Here is a 19,620-nt window from a genome sequence, read left to right as displayed (position 1 = left end):
AGATCAGTAGCTAATTGTAGACCTTCGTGGTCGATGTCGTAGTGTAGGTTCCTGTTCCAGAGAACAAAGTTGGGCCGTGGGACCTTTGCGGGACATGCTTCATGGCAGCGGGACAGAAAGATTAACTTTCGCCATGACCTCCGTTGATCTCAGTGTAGGAGAACTGGATCCAATAGATCTCTCTCTAGAACCATCAACAACGCTAGTCCCCGCAAAATAATTTTGCGGGGAAAGAAGCATTGTGGGTTCGCGAGTCCACCAACCCCCATATATGCCGATGCCATCCACATATCAAATTGGTAATCTCTGCCAATGCCCCGAATTCTGCTAAAAACAGATCACATTCTGAACATGGCAATTTTCTCAACAAGCAAGTCTCGTACAGAGTACGAGGAGGATATTCTACCCGGCACGGATATCTTGCGTGACCGGGGAAGTAATGAGGCTCCGAACTCACATACAGCGTACGAGTTATTCTCGCTCTTCGTCTCTCTCCCAACTTGGATTCTGATGCAATTGCAGCCTCGTACCACGTCCTTCCGATAACCCCAACGATCCGCTGAATTGGTCGCCCACTTGGAAATGTACGTCTCCAGTCTGGATATCGATATCGATGACCAGCTGATAGCTTATGCTAACGAGCACAGATCTTGTTACCGCAACCCAATTCCTTTTTCTATTCGTCTCCGTGGAATCCGCCCTTTCAATGGACCCCATGTTTCCCTTCTTCGCCGAAGAGTTCCATCTGGACGATACCCAGCTTAGCCTGCTGACCGGGGCGTGTGTTTTGGCTCTCGGATACTCCAACTTTCTCATCGTCCCGTGCTCGAACATATTTGGCCGTCGGACCACCAGTCTTATCTTCTGCCTGCTAGGCACGGCGTCGTGTCTGTGGCAAGCACTTGCAAAATCCCATTCGAGCTTGCTGGCGGCGCGGGTTGTCAACGGAATAGCCACGGCCACGAGTGAGACGGTGATGGTCCAGGTCACTTCGGACATCTTTTTCTTGCATGAGCGCGGTGCATGGACCGGTCTTTATTTGTAAGCTTCGTACTGGGAAACCCTGTTCCCTGCTGACTGGGCTTCTAGTATGGGGTACTTTTTGGGCTTGTTTATCGGGCCCATCATCTCCGGGAATATTGCTCAAAAGTACGTCGTTGTCTATCATCTTAGGGCTCGGATAACTAACTGGCCATCACCTTCCTTTAGCTTCGGATGGCGTAGCTTTTTCTGGCTATCCCTTGCCATGTCTGCGTTCAACTTCATTACTCTACTCTTTTTCTTCCCCGAGACACGATTCCTCCGCGACCATAAGGATGCCCCGGCAGCGTCCACTCAGCCCAGCTCTACAGAACAGATAAAACAGGATTCTACACACCTCGAGAACCTCGAGACGGTCGACCGTGACATGAACATTCATGGTAAAGGGCGTCCATCCAAGACGCAATTCAAGCTCTGGCAAACGCCGGAGCCACACTGGAAGCAACTCCTCTTACGGGACCTGACAGTCCCATTCTACGCATTCCTATTCCCCATCATCCTCTGGGCGGGATTAAACGTCGCTGGGCCAGCGAACATCCTCCTATACTGGAACCTGACGGAGTCAGGCGTACTGAGTGCCCCACCATATAACTTCTCCCCATCCAGTGTCGGCTACTCCAACTTCGCCTTCGTCGCCGGCGGTCTCGTTGGCCTCGTCACGGCGGGCCCCTTCTCAGACTGGATCGCCGCGAGAGCCACCGCCAGAAACGGCGGGATTCGCGAAGCGGAGATGCGGCTCCCAGCCCTCATTCCATACTTCATTACCACCGTCGTGGGCGTCGTCATCGGCGGCCTCGGATATGATCTTCAATGGGACTGGCCTGTTATCATAGTCGTCGGGTATGGTCTCACAGGCCTGTGCGTGACTGCCGTTCCAACCATTGCGATTTCATATGCAGTTGACTGCTATGAACCCATCTCCGGAGAGATTATGGTCGTGGCGACGGTGATTAAGAATACCTGTGGGTTTGTCATGAGTTACTGGGTTATGCCGATGGCTGCGAGACGAGGTTGGTTGGTCCCTACCATGGTGGAGTTTTCGTTGACCATTGGTCCGTTGGTATTGGGGATTCCGATGTATTTCTTTGGGAAGGGGTTGAGACGGGTGACGAGGAACTCGAGGGTACATGCACTGTGAGTAAGCAGTTATTACAGGAGAATACTGGTTCAGAGAAGGAGAATGTTGTCCGTCTTTCTCAATATGTTGCGATCCAGATTATTGTAATTTACAGTGTGCGATAGGTTATAACCAGCCGTAGAAATGAGCACTTAGAATTGTCTCACCACTACTTTTAATTTCTTCTGCACTAATCACAGAATATCATCATATGGGGAACAAACCATCTAAGGGGAGTGAGAAGATTTCCAGTTTCTGTCGTGGGAAGTACAGACTTGTGGAGGACACTTTCTGCTCATGAGTATATAATTTGTCCGAAGCTCGTTAGAAGCACTCTCAAGCATGACATCTGTCTACTCTACTTATGATAATCTCGATGTTTCCAAACCATCACTTCATTCTCAACACGATATTCAAACAACTAAGATCCAAAAGCTGCCACTGACTTATGCCCCCCCTCCAAATCCCCATGCAACAACACCACAGCAATCGTCCCCAGCTGCTGCGCCAACCCCCAATGCCCAATCCGTTTCAGAAGATCCACATACCGACAAGCCGTCGTCGTCCTCGACGGAAGGGGTTTATTATTTTGAAAGTCTTGCGACTCGAGGAGAAGTTTTCCTGGATTCACATTGATACATTTCAGTTCTTCGAGGTTATGCAGATCGAGGACCCTCGGCTCGTTCGTAGTGGTGTCTTGGCTGACGCCGCCGAATTTCATATAGCAGTACCAGACGATGATAGCTCTAAAGAGCACTCGGGGTACATGGATGGCGGGTTCGATTCCTAATGGTAGTGTCTCCAGTAGATGGAGGATTAAGATAGCGTGGACGGCACATCGCGTGCCGGCTGGGGAGTTGGCCCATTCGGTGGCGTATTTCTTGTGAGGTTGGGATTCGGTGGAGCCTTCGCGGCCGATGGCACGCTCTAAGCGGTCGATGTCGGCGTGGAGACTGAGGAAGCCGGAGTGCCAGAGAGCTTGGAGGCAGAAGGTGTCCCTGTCCCTTTGTAGATGGGAGGAGGACTTGAGAGGTCGGAGATAGCGGTCGTGGAAGCTAATTAAGGCTCGTTCGAACTTTACTTGCGAGTCTGCTGTGTTTCCCTGCTCCTGGAAGTTGGAGTCACTAATCGCCCAGATTAGACTTTCTAGCTCGACGTATGACCGGAATCCCATCAGGCAGGGTGATGGGCTACTGGGTATCCCTGATGATTGTTCGATTTGACATCGCACCGCGCTGGCCCAGGCTTCTGCGGTCGGGGCCATCCATAGATTGTCCTCGGATACTACGTCCAATGGTGACCGTCGGACAAGAGGGTCGGTGAGTAATAGCTCGGAGAGCTCGGCATCCAGGATGAAGACGGCGGCCCAGAGTCTGTAGCAGTTAAGTACAGTGCTTGTTATACTGTCGAGGGAGGAACTCACCTGATCTGCTCTTCGGCTTGGGACCAGGCTCGCCATGTTTGCTCCGGTGCGCGATATACGTCTGCTATGTTGATCTGGTCGATGGCGCGCCGACTAGAAAATAAGTTCTGTCTTTTCGCCCACTGATGATGTCAGCTGCATTCGTTAATAACTACTATTTCTGTGGATAGGCTTACGGTGATGACTGTGCCATGAAACGTCTGTACCGTTAACAGATCTTTTGGTCTCTGCAGAATACCGATTAGATGATTAACCAAGGAGATGATCGAGTACTTACCCCCGTTAACATGCCAAAGATCTGCCCAATCAGAGCTGCTTGCACCATGGACAGGGCTTCAGCTTTTCCTTTGATCATATAAGTTTCCCACTTCTTCGGTCAGCGAATGCTGCGCCAAACATTGGGGTAACAAACCGAAGAGAGTATAGCTTTGTGAAGTGTTTCAAAGATCTTGATTCCCCGTTGGGTGGCATGATTCGAGCCCAAGAATAGACTGCCCATCGAACAGATCGAGAGCAGCAACAGGGACCGTTTTACCGAAGGGCGAAACGTCTGCTGATGGATGATGGGAAGGATGTTTGTGAATCGAGCGAAGAAGAGTCGAATACACATATTCTGATGGGTCAGTATGGTATTTACTATGCTTCTAATTCGTGGAAGCTCACCAAAAAGTCTGTTGACGGCAATGGCTCTGTCGTGATGCGCTGCTGAAGGCGTTGGACGAGATTCTCTCTATCAGTGTCGTCAATGTGGGCCCGATCCGGGTTACCCCCGGGAGTATCATAGCCAGTCCCGCTGCCTTCCAGATAGGTATACCAGTGCCGTCGAACGATATCTTCCGGTTGCTCGGAGACAGGTTCAACGACACCGGCAGACAGCGGGGTTAATAGCGGGGCCTCCAAGAATGCAGGAGGTGGCTCGACGTTGGATTGCATAGTGGACGTGATGATCGCGGCATTGAATGCCCCCAGGTCGAAATTATCATCGGCTAACCATGCGGAAGGTTGCGCGGCCCAGCCTACTGACCAGTCCGACAGACAGCCAGGCTGCATCTCCGCCCAGTCAGGTTGGCCCGTGGCTGGATCCACAGGTAGAGACGGATCGTGAGGCACTGGGCTGGTATAATTTGCCGTGGCTGAAGAGCCGGCAGACGGTGAGCCCAGTCCATAATCTGTGGGATGGTTTGGGTGTGCAAAGGAAGCTCCTGTTGTGCTCAACTTTGACCCTGCCGGGACGGGAGCTTGAACCCTTTCAGTTCCTACAGATTCCACAGCGGTAGATGGTTTCTGTGGCCCTGCTTGCCGCGTGATTCCATGAGACCGAGCATGGCGCAGGAGGGAATCACTGACATTGTTAGGAGTTGTAGAACTAGATTCTCATGGCTTAACGCACTAGCGAGTAAAAGACTTTGTGCACACCGTACATGAGAACGGCCTTTCTCGTGTATGACGTCTAATATGTCGAGCCAAGTGATCCTCCTTTGTGAAGGACTGGGAGCACCACGGGCAAATACGTTCCGGTCTGCTATTCGGATGGGCCGGCATGACCGAACTCTGCAGGTAATGAGAATGAATTGAATACGTGTGCAGAATAGACGCTTCTGCTGATATTGTGAGATATACAGGAGGGATGGCACGCATCTGCGTCGATGAAGAGTCAATGGAGAAGACCCTGCAACCGTGTTCGTGGTGTTAGACATGTTCATCAATTAGAGTTCACCCTCGCTTTCCTCGTTCAGAGCAACCATGATTGGCTCAACGAGTGGCAAACCCGGTGACTGTTATTGGGCGCCTGTCAAACGTGCAATAGTTTCGGACTATTTCTGAGAGCGTCCGGCCGATGCATATATTCAGCTTCACTATTGCTATTGCTCCATAAGGATAGAAGTTGACAAGCAGGAATCCCGGGCTTACGAACTCATGTTTTTTTGTTGGGTGGACTGTGGAGACCCCGGACGTCCCGCAAGGTCCCGCAGGATTGAGCTTCTCCAGACATTCGGATATACGGATTATGGAATTCCAATTGGATCCCACTGCATGGCTTTGCGGGGAGCACGTAGTTTACGGGGTACCCCCATGCATGATCTACAGCCCGTGATTTTACGAGTTATTCGCCAAGTATTGAGACTTAAAACGTCCATTGCACTTATTGTCTCTCAGTTCTTCCTTTAGCATCTGCGTCGCACACGAAAACAAACAATATGGAACTCAAAGATTGGGAGACAACCGACATCCTCATCTGCGGATGTGGCCCAACGGGGGCGATGTTGTCAGCCCTCCTTGGCCAGATGAACATCCCAAACGTGGTGTTGGAAAGGGAAGCCAACATCACAACGGATCCCCGTGGAATTGCCCTGGATGAAGATGGCATACGGGCGTTGCAGGGATTGGGCTTGTACAAAAGCATATACACAGAAATTGGAACCTGTAAGATATTCTCCCAGCTTGCTAACCGCCAAGAGGATTTGGTGTTAACCAGCTCTAGGTATGGGAAAGTTCAATTTCATCAGCGGCACAGGTGCAAACCTGTCCAAGGAGGCATTCCTTGCCATGGACTATGCCACTGTAAGCTCTGCTTTATGTGTTTGTGGTTTAACGATCACTAACTTAGTTACAACAGACTGCTGGCGGAACTGGCCATGTTGGATATATCTGCCACAAGCAGCCAGCACTGGAGAGGAAGCTCAGAGATGTTATGGGGGCTCATGCATCTTGCTCTCTACGATCTGGATCAACCGTCATTGATCTCGAAGAAGACGACAGCTGGACTTATTGCACATACAGAGATGCGGAAGGGATGGAGCGTAAAATTCGTGCGCGCTTCTTTGTGGGTTCCGATGGAAAAACTGGCTATACGCGAAAGCAATACCTAGAGAAGAAGGGGGTGTTTCTGGAGAGGGTGACGGAGTGAGTAATGCCTCACCGTGGACACTTCTAGCAACATACTAACTCTACTCAGCGTGCTATATGATGAAACATGGGTAGCCCTGAACTGGGAGATCACCCTGCCCACCCCTCAGACTCATCCCGAATTCCCTCTGTGGAAGCTCGGATATACCCCCGAGCAAGTATACGATGCATTTTTCCCTTCTGGCTTCCGCTTCCTATGCAACCCAAGTCGCCCGGCAGTTTGCGGCCGGTTTGGACTTCCCAGTGACCGGCTCTGGAGATTCGAGTTCTTCGTCCGACCAGACGAGGATGGACATTACTTGGCCACGCGTGAGATGTTGCAGAAAATCGTGTTTCCGTACATCACCCATGACGGCAGCCGATACAGGTGAGACACTGCATTCTTCTTTAGCTTCAAGCGTGCTTATTCTTTAGTCTACCTGGCGACGTGCAATTCCCGGAAGACTGTATCAAGACGCTACGATCACGGCCTTTTGGTTTCTCAGCACGCAGCTGCAATGTCTGGGCCAAGGACCGGGTCATTTTGTGCGGTGACTCCGCCCATGTCTTTCCACCATGTAAGCACACTCATATCGCTCATTGTCATTCATTTACTCACGGTCACAGTTGGCGGTCAAGGCATTGCCTCGGGATTTCGCGACGCTCTGTCATTAGGGTGGCGGCTTGCCATGCTGTGTCGATACCATCCTTCCAATACTCAGGTCCATCATTCCGTGCTGAGGGCGTGGTATCTCGAGCGCAAGCAACAGTTGGAGCAATCTCTGGCAGCGACCATTGAGAATGGCAAGTTCGTCACCGAGAGCCAACCGCTCAAAGCTTCCGCACGAGACTGGTACTTCTGGTTAGTCCAGTTCGTCCCCAGTTGGAGGCGGCAGCTTGAATTGGGCAGACGCCGCAACGGCATGGTCCGATACCGATATCTGGATAACATGCCTTTTATTCCTGACCTGAACGGGGGCGTCAATCTTCCTCAGGTTTATGGCAAAACGTCAAACGGAGAGGTGGTTTTCACCGACGACATAATCTTTCGCTCCCAGCCAGAAGGCCTCTTCCAGATGTTCGTGTACCTGCACAGTGATAAAGAGCTCGCAGGGGTGCGAAAGGTGCTGCGGGAGGTTGAGCAACTCTCTAAAGGTACCATATTGGCCAACAACGTCCCCATCATTGTCGAGGACTCAGTTACGGATGTTCAAGATCCGAATGTCATCGCATTAGCCACAGGGGACGAGTTTGCAAGCTCTCCCCTGTGCGACCGACGGCCAGAACCGATGCTTTATGATCAGTTTGCTCTTCGCAAAGAGGTCCGGGGAAGATATTGCATCGTCCGACCCGATCGATTCATCTTCGCTGCCTGCAATGATACAAAGGCACTGCATGGAGCGATCCGTAGCATGCTGGCTTACTTGCACCAGACGGGTCTACAATCATGATTTATTTCGCAGGGGCATTGTATAACTCAAGCCTGTTCGCAATGTGATGTATATAGCTATCTTAGCAATTAAGAATTCAGTATGATAAACCTATTTATATCTACTATCACAATAGCTTGATACCATCCACAACTCTCCTAAAACAAGACCACCTATGCCAGCGGGAAGATATAGAGTAAGGCATAACTTATGTTTTCGGATATCATGTCAATGCACCCCCATCCACACACAAATATTGCAATAGAGTTCTTAAAATGATGCTCCTCGTATTTGCCAGATCGGGTATAACCTGCGGGACCTGATCCTGCGGGACACTTTAGAGCGCCACCGGAGGTTCGCAACGATATGCAACGGCATTACGAGGAATAAGTGGGCTGCGGGACTCGAATTATGAATCTCATCAGACATAAATGCTACGCAGCGACGTCGCTTAGCCCCATACATGACCATACTCATTGACTACCTCTGAAGTTTGGAGACCTTTACTTCCTGGCTCGTTGAACTACACGCAATTCTTGATCCCCTAACAAGAAAGATAGACAGCAATGGCGTCCTGCCATGGAGCATCTCTCCCGGATATCATGGCCATTGGCCCCGATCATGAATCAATCGTCACCTGGAAACAAAGATGCGGGATCCAGCGGGAGAAGCAGATTCGCTTGGTGAGGCTGGTGCATATGCGGTATCAACATCCGGATTTGGAAGAGATTACTACATTCCTACAGGGTATTACCTATACGGAGTTAATGTATATGACTAGAGGATATACTAACGTCTCAACTGCATAGATTTCGGCATGTTCGTTGCCAAACAAACAGAGAACCAGATCTGGTATCGAGGTTATGGAGTGGATCAGTACGTTTACTACGCCAGAAAGGGAGAGAAGAAGTTCCTGGGAGGAACATACGAGGTGGAATCGTATGCAGATTTGGAAAGGTGAGCGGATCTCTGTATTCCTTGAGTATTGAGTATCTCATATTGACTGATCTGGTAGAGCGTCTCAACTTCCGACCGGATCCGCCATTCAAGAATTGATCGATGCACCTGGTGGAGGTCATATGGTCACCGTCATTGATCCTGAAGGATTTCCCGTGAATTTGATGTACGGCCAACAGCCTGCAACTCCAGGGGTGTATCCGGAGAACTTGATCTTCAATACCGAGACAGAGAAACCACGCATGCGCAGATTCCAACGGTTTGTTGAGGGGCCGGCGCCTGTTCATAAGGTAGGACATACTCTCCCTTCCAAGTACACGAGAGGTTAGACTAACAGTTTACCTACAGCTAGGTCATTACGGTCTATGTGTCAAGGATTTTCCTGCAATGGTCGCCTTCTACACCACAACATTCAATCTAGTCCCTACTGACTTCCTCCATGTCGGGGAAGGAGAGGACAAAACCAATGTCGCGCTCTTTGCACACATTGATCGAGGAACGGACTATGTGGATCATCACACGTTTTTCATGAGCGCTAATAGCGCTTCCCACGTCCATCACTGTTCGTTTGAAGTGCATGACTTCGACACTCAGAAGCTGGGCCATCAGTGGCTTGCAAAGAAGGGGTATACCTCGGTGTGGGGAGTGGGAAGGCATATCTTGGGCTCGCAGATTTTTGACTATTGGTGGGATACCACAGGGAACATGATTGAACATTATGCCGATGGTGATATTGTGAACGAGGACACGCCAATTGGGTACGGACAAGCGGGGGATGCCTCCTTAGCGATCTGGGGGCCGGATGTGCCTAGATGGTTTCTTGAGTAACCCTTTGGATATGGACTAGAGAGTCTGGAATTGTCTGTTACGGCTGAGATAAAGAAATATTATGTGGTTCTGCATATGTTGTTAATACGTAACAAAGAAGTTGAATTATGAGTCACCCCAATTGAATAGCCCCAAAAATAGCCCGATCAAGTGCCTTTCGATTGAGTATTAAGCTTAAAGTCCGGACATTCTGTCAATCTTTGGCCGTTCAATCTTGTCTCATGGCTCTTTCTTGTCTTCTGTGTGTATGAGAGAGTGAGAGAGAGAGAGAGAGAGAGAGAGAGTGTGTGTGTGTGTGTGTGTGCGCGCACGCGTGGATACAATCATAGACACTCTAAAACCTGATTCTTCGAGCTGGGTATACTGATAAAAGTCATATGACAGAACAATCATATTTGACTATATACATAATGTACTATTGTCTATGCCATTTGCGTCGCCATCCCTTCCAGGCTACTCCTCTATTCATACCGTACCTTATTAATCAAAGTACCAATCTTATCAATCGTCACCGAAAACTCATCCCCATCCTCCAAAACATGTCTCGGCTTCTTAAAGTACCCAATGCCCGCCGGTGTGCCAGTGAGGAAAATCGTTCCCGCTTCCAACGTAGTTCCCTGCGAGAGGTACGAGATCTGCTTCTTAATGGAGAAGATCATATCCTTTGTGTGTCCATCTTGAACAACTTCCCCGTTATGTATACCCTGGATGCGAAGGGTTTGAGGATCGGTGATCACTGATGGTGAAACTAGGACGGGGCCTGTGCAGTCTCTGTATTAGTCTTCTGATCTTGCACTTTCCCTTTGGAAGCAGATTACATACCAATCGGACAACTTCCATCCAACCCCTTCGAAAAAGACCACTGAGCAGTCGCCAACTGCAACGTCCGAGCAGAGACATCATTCGAAGCCGTATATCCCAGAACATACTCCAAGGCTTTCTCCTCGGGGATATCGCGTCCCGTACGACCAATCACCACACACAACTCGGATTCATAGTCGCTGGTACCATCCTGGGCACACTTGGGGACATTGATCGCGGCAGGATATGGGTCAGTGAGGGCTGAGCGCGGCTTGGTGAAGAGGATGGGAACCGTCGGAAGAGCGAGGTTGGCTTCCTTCGCGTGGTCGAGGTAGTTCAGTCCGAGGCAGCGGATGTAGTTGCATTGTTCGGGGGTCACGGGAGAGAGGATCTATATCACTTCGTGAGTTGTCTGATAGTAGAAGGATGAAGGCGAGGGGTGTTAATACCTGCTTCACATGCATGAGTTTATCGGTAACACGACCATCAAAGATTGTTCCCTCAATGAGATACACAGGGATTTCAACCCCATTGACGCTGTCTTTGCCCACATCCTGTTCGGTGTTGACCAATTGGCCAAGATGGATGTGGTTGTCTTCGACAGCGACGAAGCGGATGAGGTGCGTCCAGGAAGTCATTTTGATGTGGGTTTTGTGGCCAGGGTAATGGTAGGAAAGGGTATGTGCTTTTTAAATTCTCCGGTAAGACGGCCTATAAAGATGGGGTTGCGGGACGGTATGTAGATCTGCGGGACGTGGGGACGCAGTGTGCTGCCGTCACTGTTGCCGCTGATGTTATTACGATGGGGTCTAGAAGGTGCAGGACCTGAATGTACAAATAATATTCGATGATATCCACCCCTCAGAAATGGATTTACGGAGCGGTTGGAGAAGTAAATCCGTCATCTCGGTCCTTTCAGGGTCCTTGGAGTGCGGCGGGCATCGTCCCGCAGTCCGACGTCCCGCAAACTTACTTCATCCGCTATCCAAGGGGTCTTCTTCTCTGGACGGGGTCTAACGTAATAACATTACGCCCCTGTATGTTAGATTACCTTGTGTGCCAAACAGTTGTGTAGATACAGAGTTTGTTATAGTAATGAAGCAATTCGCCTGCTTCTGTCGAAATGATTTCTACAAGTGAGACGTACCGGAGGTGAAACCCTAATGCAGATGCATGATCTTCTGCTCGATCTTAGAGAAGAGCTAGGAAGCCTGCTTCAGAACTAAATTCTCCGTTTCGTCATAACTCTCGGATAACACACGATATATTGTGCCTCTATCTGGCCAAGACTATTCTGCATCAGCTCACATCCCTATCGAACCGCACGTCGCAATGAATAAACAACGTGGATCCAAAGATCGTGGTCGATCAAGAGTCTCCCAAGCGTGCAGGAGATGTCGGGCAAAGAGGGTGAGTTATCTTTTACTTGAAAGCATTGACTCAATCTGAGTCCCTCGAATAATGGAAGATTTAATGGAGTCAATCGAGACTGGCATTTGCCGATTCTCTGCTAAGCGCTTCAAGCACCATGCTAACAATCAATGTGCAGAATAAGTGTGACGGCTCGCGTCCCGCATGCTCAGCATGTCTTACTTCAGGCCACGATTGTGCCTACGATATCCGGCTACGAAAGCGAGGTCTACGCGAGGGCTATGTTCGGAGTCTCGAGAAGCTGTTAGCTCTGGCGATTCAAGAGATGAACGGATTTGAGGACGACGCCCTCGCACTCATGGGAGTCGTGCCGGAATCAGTAGCCATTCAGAATCAGTTTAGGGCTCCTTGGACAGACGTTCAGTCGTCAAATAAGCTGTATCAATCGTGGAAGGCCAGTCGACTGCACAGAGCGTTGGAAGGAACGCTCTCTTATCCGGAAACTGTCCCACCACCTGGCACGTTCGCAGACGGTAAACCGCGAATCGACAAGGTGATGACCAGCTCAATGAATCAGAGTCAAGATAACATGGACGTCGACCAAAGTCTATTATCCGATAGTGTTACGATGGAACAGCCCGATGCCTTGAGTGAACTGCCGTATACGACTACAGGTACAAACGCCCAGTCAGGCAGTACATTCGCTCCCTGCTTACCTCCACTACCACCGCATGCTACGCGACTTCTTCAAACTTACTATGCGACCACCCATTCATGGTTCCCGATCATTCCCAAGGATGAGATTACTCGCACATTACACCTCTACCCCGAGCAAGCATGCTTTCAAGCAGGGCGCAGCACTTCATGTGCGTATGAATCCACGTTGTGGGCTATCCTCAGCTATACTACCTGTGCTGCAAGTGTCCGACAGCCGGGTGAATCTTCTCAACTCCTTTCCGAGGCAAAACGCTACTACTTGATCAGTCGACGCCTCATACCCAACCGGACAGAGCACTGTGGATTAGGACATCTTGAAGCTATTCTTCTGCTAGTATTGGTCAATATTGAGGTGGAACAGTGGCTCGCCGCCTGGCTTCTCATCGGCAGAGCTGTCAAAATAGTAATGTCTTTGGGGCTTGATGAACACCAAGACAGCCAGTGGTCGGCGATGATCCAAGAGGGAAAGACCGCCGCGTTTGGGTGCTTTGTTATCGACTCTTTCCTCGCTTTTTGGAGGCGGGAACCTCCGCATATGCCTGCAGAGTATCTTGATGGCGTCGCGTTAAGAGAGGAGGACGGCATGAAAGAGTGGACATCATGGCCAGCCCTGCTGCTTCCGTACCAGAAAGTCGCCTCGACAACTGGCCCTCCATCAGGGCCGCTACAGAGCTTCAGCTGCTTCAGAAAACTTGTGGAGCTAGCAAGCATGGCAAATAGAATGGTTGGGGGCGTTGGACGCAGTAGCCTTTCCCTCCAAATCTTCGTCTATGAACTGAGTCAGTGGGAAAGTCAGATCCCCAGGGAGTGCCGGCTTATTGGTTCTGAAAGCATATACCCAGAACGACACTCCACGGTGCTTTCACATCAAATCTACTTGACTTTAGGATACATTGCGATACTGCTATCCCTATACGTGGACATTACCATCCAAGAGTTGAGCGTTACTCAGGTTGGGATACAGGCCCGGGAGAGAGCAAAGAAGCTACTCTGCAGAGTGACGCACGTCCTTTCACATCATGCGAGTCAATTCTGCATCTGTGGACTTTCAACAATATCTATGATATCTTTGAAAATCATTCTTGATAAGGCACGACTGCTTCACGAGACGCAACCGGGGACCTTTCCCTACCAGAAATGGATGGAAAGTCTTCGTTACACGTGCTCCAGTCCTTGTCCCGCATCTCCTCGGTCCTGTTCCCTGAAGGCAGATTTATCGCGTTTGTGTGCTGGCTCGTCTAAGTTGACAGGAGATGGTTCGACAAGTACAACACCAGAATCAGGCAACACCTGGTTTTAATGTCTCTGCAGTTACAGAAACTGTTTGTACCATATTCATCTATTCTTTTGAAGCTGGGGAAGAGGTTGAGATTGGCGAGGAATATGCAATATATAATATCTAGACATGGGGTGTGCCCATTTGGCAGGCGTTATAAGATTGTGTATGATTTTATGACTTCGTTATTATTCTATTCTTTTATGTATTTATGAAATTGTGTCGACCAAAGCCCTTGCAATCTATAATGTATTAGTCAATTTTGACTTTCAGCCGAACTTGAGGTGATAAAGAAGAAGAAAAAAAAGAAGGAATTGATCACAATTGTATATATCTATGATTATATGCTAGCTCATACTGGAAAGAAGCAATCATCTAGATAAAAGCAATTGTGAAGAACTGGGGAGGATCAAGTTATAGTAACTAGGAGAATGTTATATATAGTCTGTATCTTTATCATATTTATTACAAAGTGACTATCGCCCTTTATATCGAACCCTCCGATTCCTCAACCATACACCCACCACGATCAATCCTATTGACTTAAGAGAAGCTAATGTGATATTCAGAACCACTCGGTCGTGGCGAGGATTACGAATCGGATATATAAGGAACCTGTTTCTCACCCCCATGTCAGCAGACCCGGATTGCTTCTCTCCTTCAATAGAAGATGTTCAAAAAATCTAGAAACTCAGAAATCTCCACCCAAAGGACTAGTACAACGTAGGCCAAGTAAAAAACCCTTCCATATTCACAATAGATGGATTAAGATTCCATCCCGGCTCCCAAGCACCCATCTCATCCACAAACGCTAAGTCGAGGGGCGGTGCTCTACCCGCCGACTGAGAAGCCAATGGAGTCACAGAGTCAGGCAGCTGAGCCGATGTAGAGAGTAAAACATCAGGTTTCTGTGCATCCCCACCTCTTTGTTTTTCAATACCAGGAGACCCTGTCGAGTCCGACACAGAGGGGTAATTTCCACCCTCATCTGCAGGTGTACAGATCTTCTCGTGTTGGCTTGTGGCTTCCAAACCCAGTTTGTTCAAAGCCAGTTCGATCGCTCGAATGGTGCTTGCGATCGGCTCCCCTTTTCGCATACTGTAGAGGCATCGGAGCCCCATTTTGATGCGTGGGAGATGAAGAGTAGCTAGTGTCGTATCGTGCAGCATATCGTAGATTAGAGCAAAGACTGCACTCCCGAGGAAGAAGCCGTGGTATCGGAGTTCCTGAATACATGGTCAGTAATTGTTCTCTTCGAGAAGGGTATTATTTGGCTGTACCTTCGCGGTCGGAATTTGATGGGAGGTTCTCGCAATATGGTCAATCAAGGCATAAGCAGCATTGACAGCGGCGCTACAGGTGGCATCTAACCACACAGGGGATCCTGGTTTGTCCATATGCTGATTGGATTGTGTTTCCCGGCATTGTGTCCTCGTCATTTGCCGCCATCGCCCTCGGAGGATTAGAAATGGTCGATAGGTTAAGAGAACGGTGTGATTATATACTTCGCTGGCGTTAGTCTTTTGGATCTGTCTGACTATCGGGATCTCATCAGATCATAAAAATAAACAGTACCTACAAGAGCTAAGCATAATCTGGCACACCCCCTGCCCCTGGTCGGATGTGGTAGTGTGAAGCCCAAACCCCATACAGCGTTGCATGATAGATTCGAATTGCCGCAAATCAGAGTAAATCGCGGCTGCTGTCTTCTCCATTGCAAGAAACGAGCTATGTGGTCTTTCGTACATGTCTTCGACTGTTCGCGACATGATCTGGGATAGGTGTACCAAGCAGGTCAGGAATGGATCGACGGGGAGCGGGATCTCAATCTTTGCTCGTGGGAGGCTGCTGGGTCGTCCCAAGAAGAACGCCATTAGCCTATTGAAGGGAGCAGTTAGCTCAAGGTCCTGTCGATAGGCCATAGGGGGATCGAAATACGTTTCGCAAATGTAAAGGCACCAGACTGTCCGTTGGATAACTTCCCGACAGTCCCCATGTGCAGCCGCGGGTTTATGGAAACCTGCAGAGACTGCCTTTCTCACGGCTGTTCCAACCTCTAGGTATGCAGAGTTGGGTCTACCTCGTTCATTCTGGAAGTAAGCGTGTTCTCAATCTTGGTTAGCCTCTCCTGGTGAAAGATGCGACGGGAAAACTCATCAGGATAATAGAAGTTTGCACCGTCTCGATATTGACGATATCTGCCAAAGCAGCCGTCTCATTTTTGATTCTGGAAACTAGGGCGTCCGCCAGGAGATAGTGCTCCGTGTTCAGAGCCGCTATGGCGATAGCAGCAAGGACGATATGCTTTCCAGACGGGTTCCGTGGCGTGTGCAGTGTGGTTATATACAGGTCATCCAATTGCTGTTCAAAGAGCTCCCGCGGCTGGAAAGGCACCAGATGGTAGAGTGTTTCCAGGAAACATTCTAATAGTTGCTTTGCCAATGAATACGAAATGAATCCTCCGGAGAGGCTGGCCAGTCCCGCTTGACTCGAAGGGTCTCGTCCATTGTCAGGGATGCCAAAGAAGATGGAACGGAACTGGAACATGTCCAGACCAGCGCCACCATCTTCGACTTCACTCGCCTGCGATCGTGGTGCTCCCGTGTAACCTGGGATGATGTCGCGATATATTGTTTGCATCAAGGCAAAGTTGGAGGTGGCACCGTAGTATAGCTCCATCGAGAGGCTCGGCGACGCTTGGTGTGTGGCAGTGACGCTGTTGGGAGATGGAACGGTGGGTCGATTTACGTGCTGATGGAAAGAAGAAACGGGGGTCATGTTCATGACTCTGGAAGGGCTTGATGTCGTATCACGGCTGACTGCGGAGCTCGTTTGGACTCCAGAAGAGCTCTTCTTCCTGCGCTGCCGAGCTTTATCGCGATACTCGCAGCGAAGATGCCGTTCAGAACATTTCGCACAAGGTGTCAGTCCATCGCACCGAATCTTGCGCATACGACATTGCTGACACGCTTTGGAGATTCTCCAGTAGGAAGCTCCGCCGCCTTTGAATAGCATGGTAGTTCGGGAGATGCCCCTGTGGTACCTTCTCGCAGTGCGGTGTCTTGTTCACCAGACTTGCTGTCTGCTAGTAATGTATTCTGATATGAGCGGCTATATCATCAGCTAGAGAGTTGCTAGATAGTATATATCGTAACGTAAGATGTCTCCAACATGGGCTATCAGGGTTCCTCTGTACAAAACACCGGCTGTAGTGGCGACCCCACAGGGATGCAAAGGGCCGCGGATATACGGAGAAATTCTCTCGCATATCCCTTACCTATCAAGTAAGATTCTGCTACGGCAGAGAACGGACTCGGGGCTTACTCCTGAACCTTCTAGTAAAGCAGGTCTAGCCCCCTGCCAGAGGCGCTCAACGGCGGTAGACGAGTGAATAGACTATACTCCTTCTAGGCTGGATGAAAAACTTGACTACGACTACCTTCGCAGGATTTTCCGTGCAAATCTTGTCCCTAGCCCCTCCTAAGACAATCGTGTTCTTGAGTGGCCAGTGGCCAAAATACCAGAGGCAGCATTCTTGATCATGATGACTGTTAAATATCAGACACTTCAGAACATTGAGCAGAGACCGTTCTGTCGGCAGTTATCATGTGAAGAGTAAAATGTATTACATATATTATTAGTTTTATGGAGGTATCCCTCTCAAAGAGCGCGAACAGAGGTAAAACTCCCGAAATTCCCAACGCCTGTAACCACACCCCAGCTGAATCCGCTGGTGAAATCTCGATCAAGAGTGGGATTGTTTGTATCGCTCCAGATGTTCCAATAGTTTTGCCAACTCCCAACACCAGTGCAGCCAATTTACCACTATTAATCCCTGAGCGAGTGTATAAACCGCTGGTTAAGAAGATTCACTCCGGATCTGACAAAAAATAAAATAAAAAAGAAAAAAGCCCCTTCAGAACTAAAATTTAGTGCCTAAAGGCTCGTACAGCCCTGAGTCTGGGGCATTCAGGGCGATCCGGTACATCGCCCACGGAGAGAGAATATTGCCATCTTCTGTTGTAGGGACATCTTCTGACACGATTTGCAGCCCATCTGCCTTGTTCTTTCGCTGATCAAGAGCCCCGCTGCTCATTATGTCACCTTTCCCGATGAAACATGACGATGGGTTCATTTGAAATGGACTCCCGACGTCTTGCGTGATGGCCGAGCTCATGTATGACTGGCAATCAGGCAGTGATGATATGCTGGGCGAGAAGCTGAAAGACGATGGCGAGTACAGGAAATCTGAAAAGACACTGCCGGTATCCCCGTACCATTGGTTAGGGCAGGATTGTACTTCGATGTTCTGATCCAATGTGTCTGGGTATAGAATTTTTCTCTCGTCTTCCTTTTTGACGCACTCCTCCCGTTGCAGGGGGGTTGGGGGTGTTTTGGGTGAATCATCGTTTGGCGCATCATATATGCCCAGATTGTATAAGATGTCATTCACGGATAATGGCCGATCGCTAACTATCCGTTTGATGCTCCCCCCTGTGACGGTTCGTTGATACAGCTCTCGGATGCCACGGACGAGCATATCACGTTGGTCTTCGATGAGTTGCACATAACTGGACGAGTTAGTCATGCTAACGCATGTAGGGGCCTAACGCCATTCAAGCATACCTCTGTGTAAACACACGATGCCTTTTCGGTCTATCCTCTCGATAGGTACAAACGGCGTTTGTGGCTTTGCAGGACTCGCATGGAGCGTCTCCACTGCACTAAAAGCATGTTAGCCATATTCTAGATATTCAAAGGGGAATATGTGATGCTCATACTCTTGACTTCTTCACTTTGCATCGCTGACACGCCTTTGTCACTCGTTTGCGGGAGCAACGTGCAGAGATGTCGTGTGAGACCATTGTCTTGGATCGTGATTTTCCTTTGGAACGTGGTTTAGAAAACAAAGTTACTTTCGAAAGGGAAGACTGTGGAATGATCTTGATTAATATAGAGCTAGATCCAATAATACCCCTAAACGCTACAAACTAATAGGCAACATGCAACTTATGACTTAACCCTCCGAAACTTTCGTGTCGATCTAGATCTACGGGTTTCCGGCTCCCAAGGTTCATACGATATGACCTACATAGACTTTCTACCGAATAATCTACATGGGATCCTCATGGTTAACGCCCTGCGAAAGTAAAATCCACTCCATAGTTCTGTACGAGGCTGAGCTGACTCGGCTGGAAATGCTCAATGACAAGATATCACAGGTCCCACCAACTGTTTTCGGAGGCGTAGAGGCGTCCATCTATAACGGTATTGGGCGATTTCTCGACGATCCGTGGCAATCTCTTCTAGCTGTGACTGGGTTGCGGGACATCCGCAGCCGTATTTGCGTCTATCCGGCGGGACGTCGTATTCCATCTTTGGTTTGACTTTCCGATCAGCACAGAGCCAACAACATACTGTTGTGATAATTCCTTCGTCTTGATCAAAGTTTTCATGGCTGCTGTCGGGCAATTTGCCTCGTAGAATGCTGTGGTCTCAACGGTCTCATCCAGTAGAAATGCATTGACGTGTAGAAAGATGCATCGACCCACGGTAAACCCTTAACCTATCGATAGGTTCATGATACTCGAGGAAATTGGCAACGGATGGAAGAACTGAACTTGACCCGACCTCAAATTAATCTAGATCCACAGAGTAGCTGGATGAAGCCGGAATATTGCCACTGGGGCTCCCTTGACCCAAAGCACATCTCCGAGGATCACTAGTCTATTCCATGTAGCCAAAGTAGGCCACAGCCTTGCCGTGCTGAACT

At 49.3% G+C, this 19,620-nt stretch overlaps 8 protein-coding genes across 8 annotated transcripts; 4 read left to right on the top strand and 4 right to left on the bottom strand.

The window, feature by feature from the left end:
- Window positions 1-351: 351 nt before the first annotated feature.
- On the top strand, window positions 352-2,179 carry ASPBRDRAFT_124087 (uncharacterized protein; the record flags this gene model as incomplete). Its single annotated transcript, XM_067617661.1, has 6 exons — window positions 352-470; window positions 523-584; window positions 648-1,041; window positions 1,090-1,149; window positions 1,210-1,396; window positions 1,472-2,179. The coding sequence occupies 6 exons, from the start codon at window positions 352-354 to the stop codon at window positions 2,177-2,179; spliced, it is 1,530 nt and encodes a 509-aa protein (XP_067479951.1).
- A 263-nt stretch (window positions 2,180-2,442) lies between these two features.
- ASPBRDRAFT_206589 (FTFMHR domain-containing protein) lies at window positions 2,443-5,193 on the bottom strand. The gene is made up of 7 exons (XM_067621778.1): window positions 4,972-5,193; window positions 4,245-4,923; window positions 3,994-4,194; window positions 3,859-3,948; window positions 3,758-3,808; window positions 3,582-3,703; window positions 2,443-3,531 (listed from the first exon to the last, which is right to left on the bottom strand). Exons 1-7 carry the CDS (start codon window positions 5,121-5,123, stop codon window positions 2,580-2,582), a joined length of 2,247 nt encoding a protein of 748 aa, XP_067479950.1. The 5' UTR covers window positions 5,124-5,193; the 3' UTR covers window positions 2,443-2,579.
- Window positions 5,194-5,779: 586 nt separating this feature from the next.
- Window positions 5,780-7,918, top strand: ASPBRDRAFT_124734 (uncharacterized protein; the record flags this gene model as incomplete). Its single annotated transcript, XM_067617725.1, has 6 exons — window positions 5,780-6,005; window positions 6,064-6,143; window positions 6,199-6,485; window positions 6,538-6,855; window positions 6,903-7,045; window positions 7,095-7,918. 6 exons carry the CDS (start codon window positions 5,780-5,782, stop codon window positions 7,916-7,918), a joined length of 1,878 nt encoding a protein of 625 aa, XP_067479949.1.
- Window positions 7,919-8,384: 466 nt separating this feature from the next.
- ASPBRDRAFT_151029 (VOC family protein) lies at window positions 8,385-9,730 on the top strand. Its single transcript, XM_067619325.1, has 4 exons — window positions 8,385-8,644; window positions 8,707-8,854; window positions 8,913-9,144; window positions 9,203-9,730. The coding sequence occupies exons 1-4, from the start codon at window positions 8,464-8,466 to the stop codon at window positions 9,680-9,682; spliced, it is 1,041 nt and encodes a 346-aa protein (XP_067479948.1). The 5' UTR covers window positions 8,385-8,463; the 3' UTR covers window positions 9,683-9,730.
- A 372-nt stretch (window positions 9,731-10,102) lies between these two features.
- ASPBRDRAFT_206587 (fumarylacetoacetate hydrolase family protein) lies at window positions 10,103-11,121 on the bottom strand (the record flags this gene model as incomplete). The annotated part of the gene is made up of 3 exons (XM_067621777.1): window positions 10,103-10,442; window positions 10,505-10,874; window positions 10,933-11,121. The coding sequence occupies 3 exons, from the start codon at window positions 11,119-11,121 to the stop codon at window positions 10,144-10,146; spliced, it is 858 nt and encodes a 285-aa protein (XP_067479947.1). The 3' UTR covers window positions 10,103-10,143.
- A 694-nt stretch (window positions 11,122-11,815) lies between these two features.
- Window positions 11,816-13,871, top strand: ASPBRDRAFT_123016 (uncharacterized protein; the record flags this gene model as incomplete). The annotated part of the gene is made up of 2 exons (XM_067617561.1): window positions 11,816-11,893; window positions 12,033-13,871. 2 exons carry the CDS (start codon window positions 11,816-11,818, stop codon window positions 13,869-13,871), a joined length of 1,917 nt encoding a protein of 638 aa, XP_067479946.1.
- A 454-nt stretch (window positions 13,872-14,325) lies between these two features.
- Window positions 14,326-16,625, bottom strand: ASPBRDRAFT_176089 (fungal specific transcription factor domain-containing protein; the record flags this gene model as incomplete). Its single annotated transcript, XM_067619822.1, has 5 exons — window positions 14,326-15,073; window positions 15,128-15,351; window positions 15,427-15,725; window positions 15,786-15,954; window positions 16,001-16,625. The coding sequence occupies 5 exons, from the start codon at window positions 16,623-16,625 to the stop codon at window positions 14,561-14,563; spliced, it is 1,830 nt and encodes a 609-aa protein (XP_067479945.1). The 3' UTR covers window positions 14,326-14,560.
- A 1,144-nt stretch (window positions 16,626-17,769) lies between these two features.
- On the bottom strand, window positions 17,770-18,712 carry ASPBRDRAFT_195371 (Zn(II)2Cys6 transcription factor domain-containing protein; the record flags this gene model as incomplete). The annotated part of the gene is made up of 3 exons (XM_067620857.1): window positions 17,770-18,418; window positions 18,474-18,571; window positions 18,629-18,712. 3 exons carry the CDS (start codon window positions 18,710-18,712, stop codon window positions 17,770-17,772), a joined length of 831 nt encoding a protein of 276 aa, XP_067479944.1.
- Window positions 18,713-19,620: the final 908 nt, after the last annotated feature.

The sequence above is a fragment of the Aspergillus brasiliensis genome, assembly GCF_001889945.1.
Source record: "Aspergillus brasiliensis CBS 101740 unplaced genomic scaffold ASPBRscaffold_5, whole genome shotgun sequence".
Lineage (NCBI taxonomy): Eukaryota > Fungi > Ascomycota > Eurotiomycetes > Eurotiales > Aspergillaceae > Aspergillus > Aspergillus brasiliensis.
The sequence above is the reverse complement of the archived record's forward strand: the minus strand, read 5'-3'. Positions and strand labels throughout refer to the sequence as shown.

Excerpts from the sequence above, each read along its gene's own strand:
- ASPBRDRAFT_151029 (XM_067619325.1), top strand. The coding sequence starts at position 8,464 with ATGGCGTCCTGCCATGGAGCATCTCTCCCGGATATCATGGCCATTGGC. Across the intron at positions 8,855-8,912 it reads TCGTATGCAGATTTGGAAAG|AGCGTCTCAACTTCCGACCG; the intron begins GTGAGCGGATCT and ends CTGATCTGGTAG. Across the intron at positions 9,145-9,202 it reads GGCCGGCGCCTGTTCATAAG|CTAGGTCATTACGGTCTATG; the intron begins GTAGGACATACT and ends GTTTACCTACAG.
- ASPBRDRAFT_206589 (XM_067621778.1), bottom strand. The coding sequence starts at position 5,123 with ATGCCGGCCCATCCGAATAGCAGACCGGAACGTATTTGCCCGTGGTGC. Across the intron at positions 4,924-4,971 it reads ACAAAGTCTTTTACTCGCTA|TGATTCCCTCCTGCGCCATG; the intron begins GTGCGTTAAGCC and ends TAACAATGTCAG. Across the intron at positions 3,809-3,858 it reads TCTTTGGCATGTTAACGGGG|AGACCAAAAGATCTGTTAAC; the intron begins GTAAGTACTCGA and ends GGTATTCTGCAG.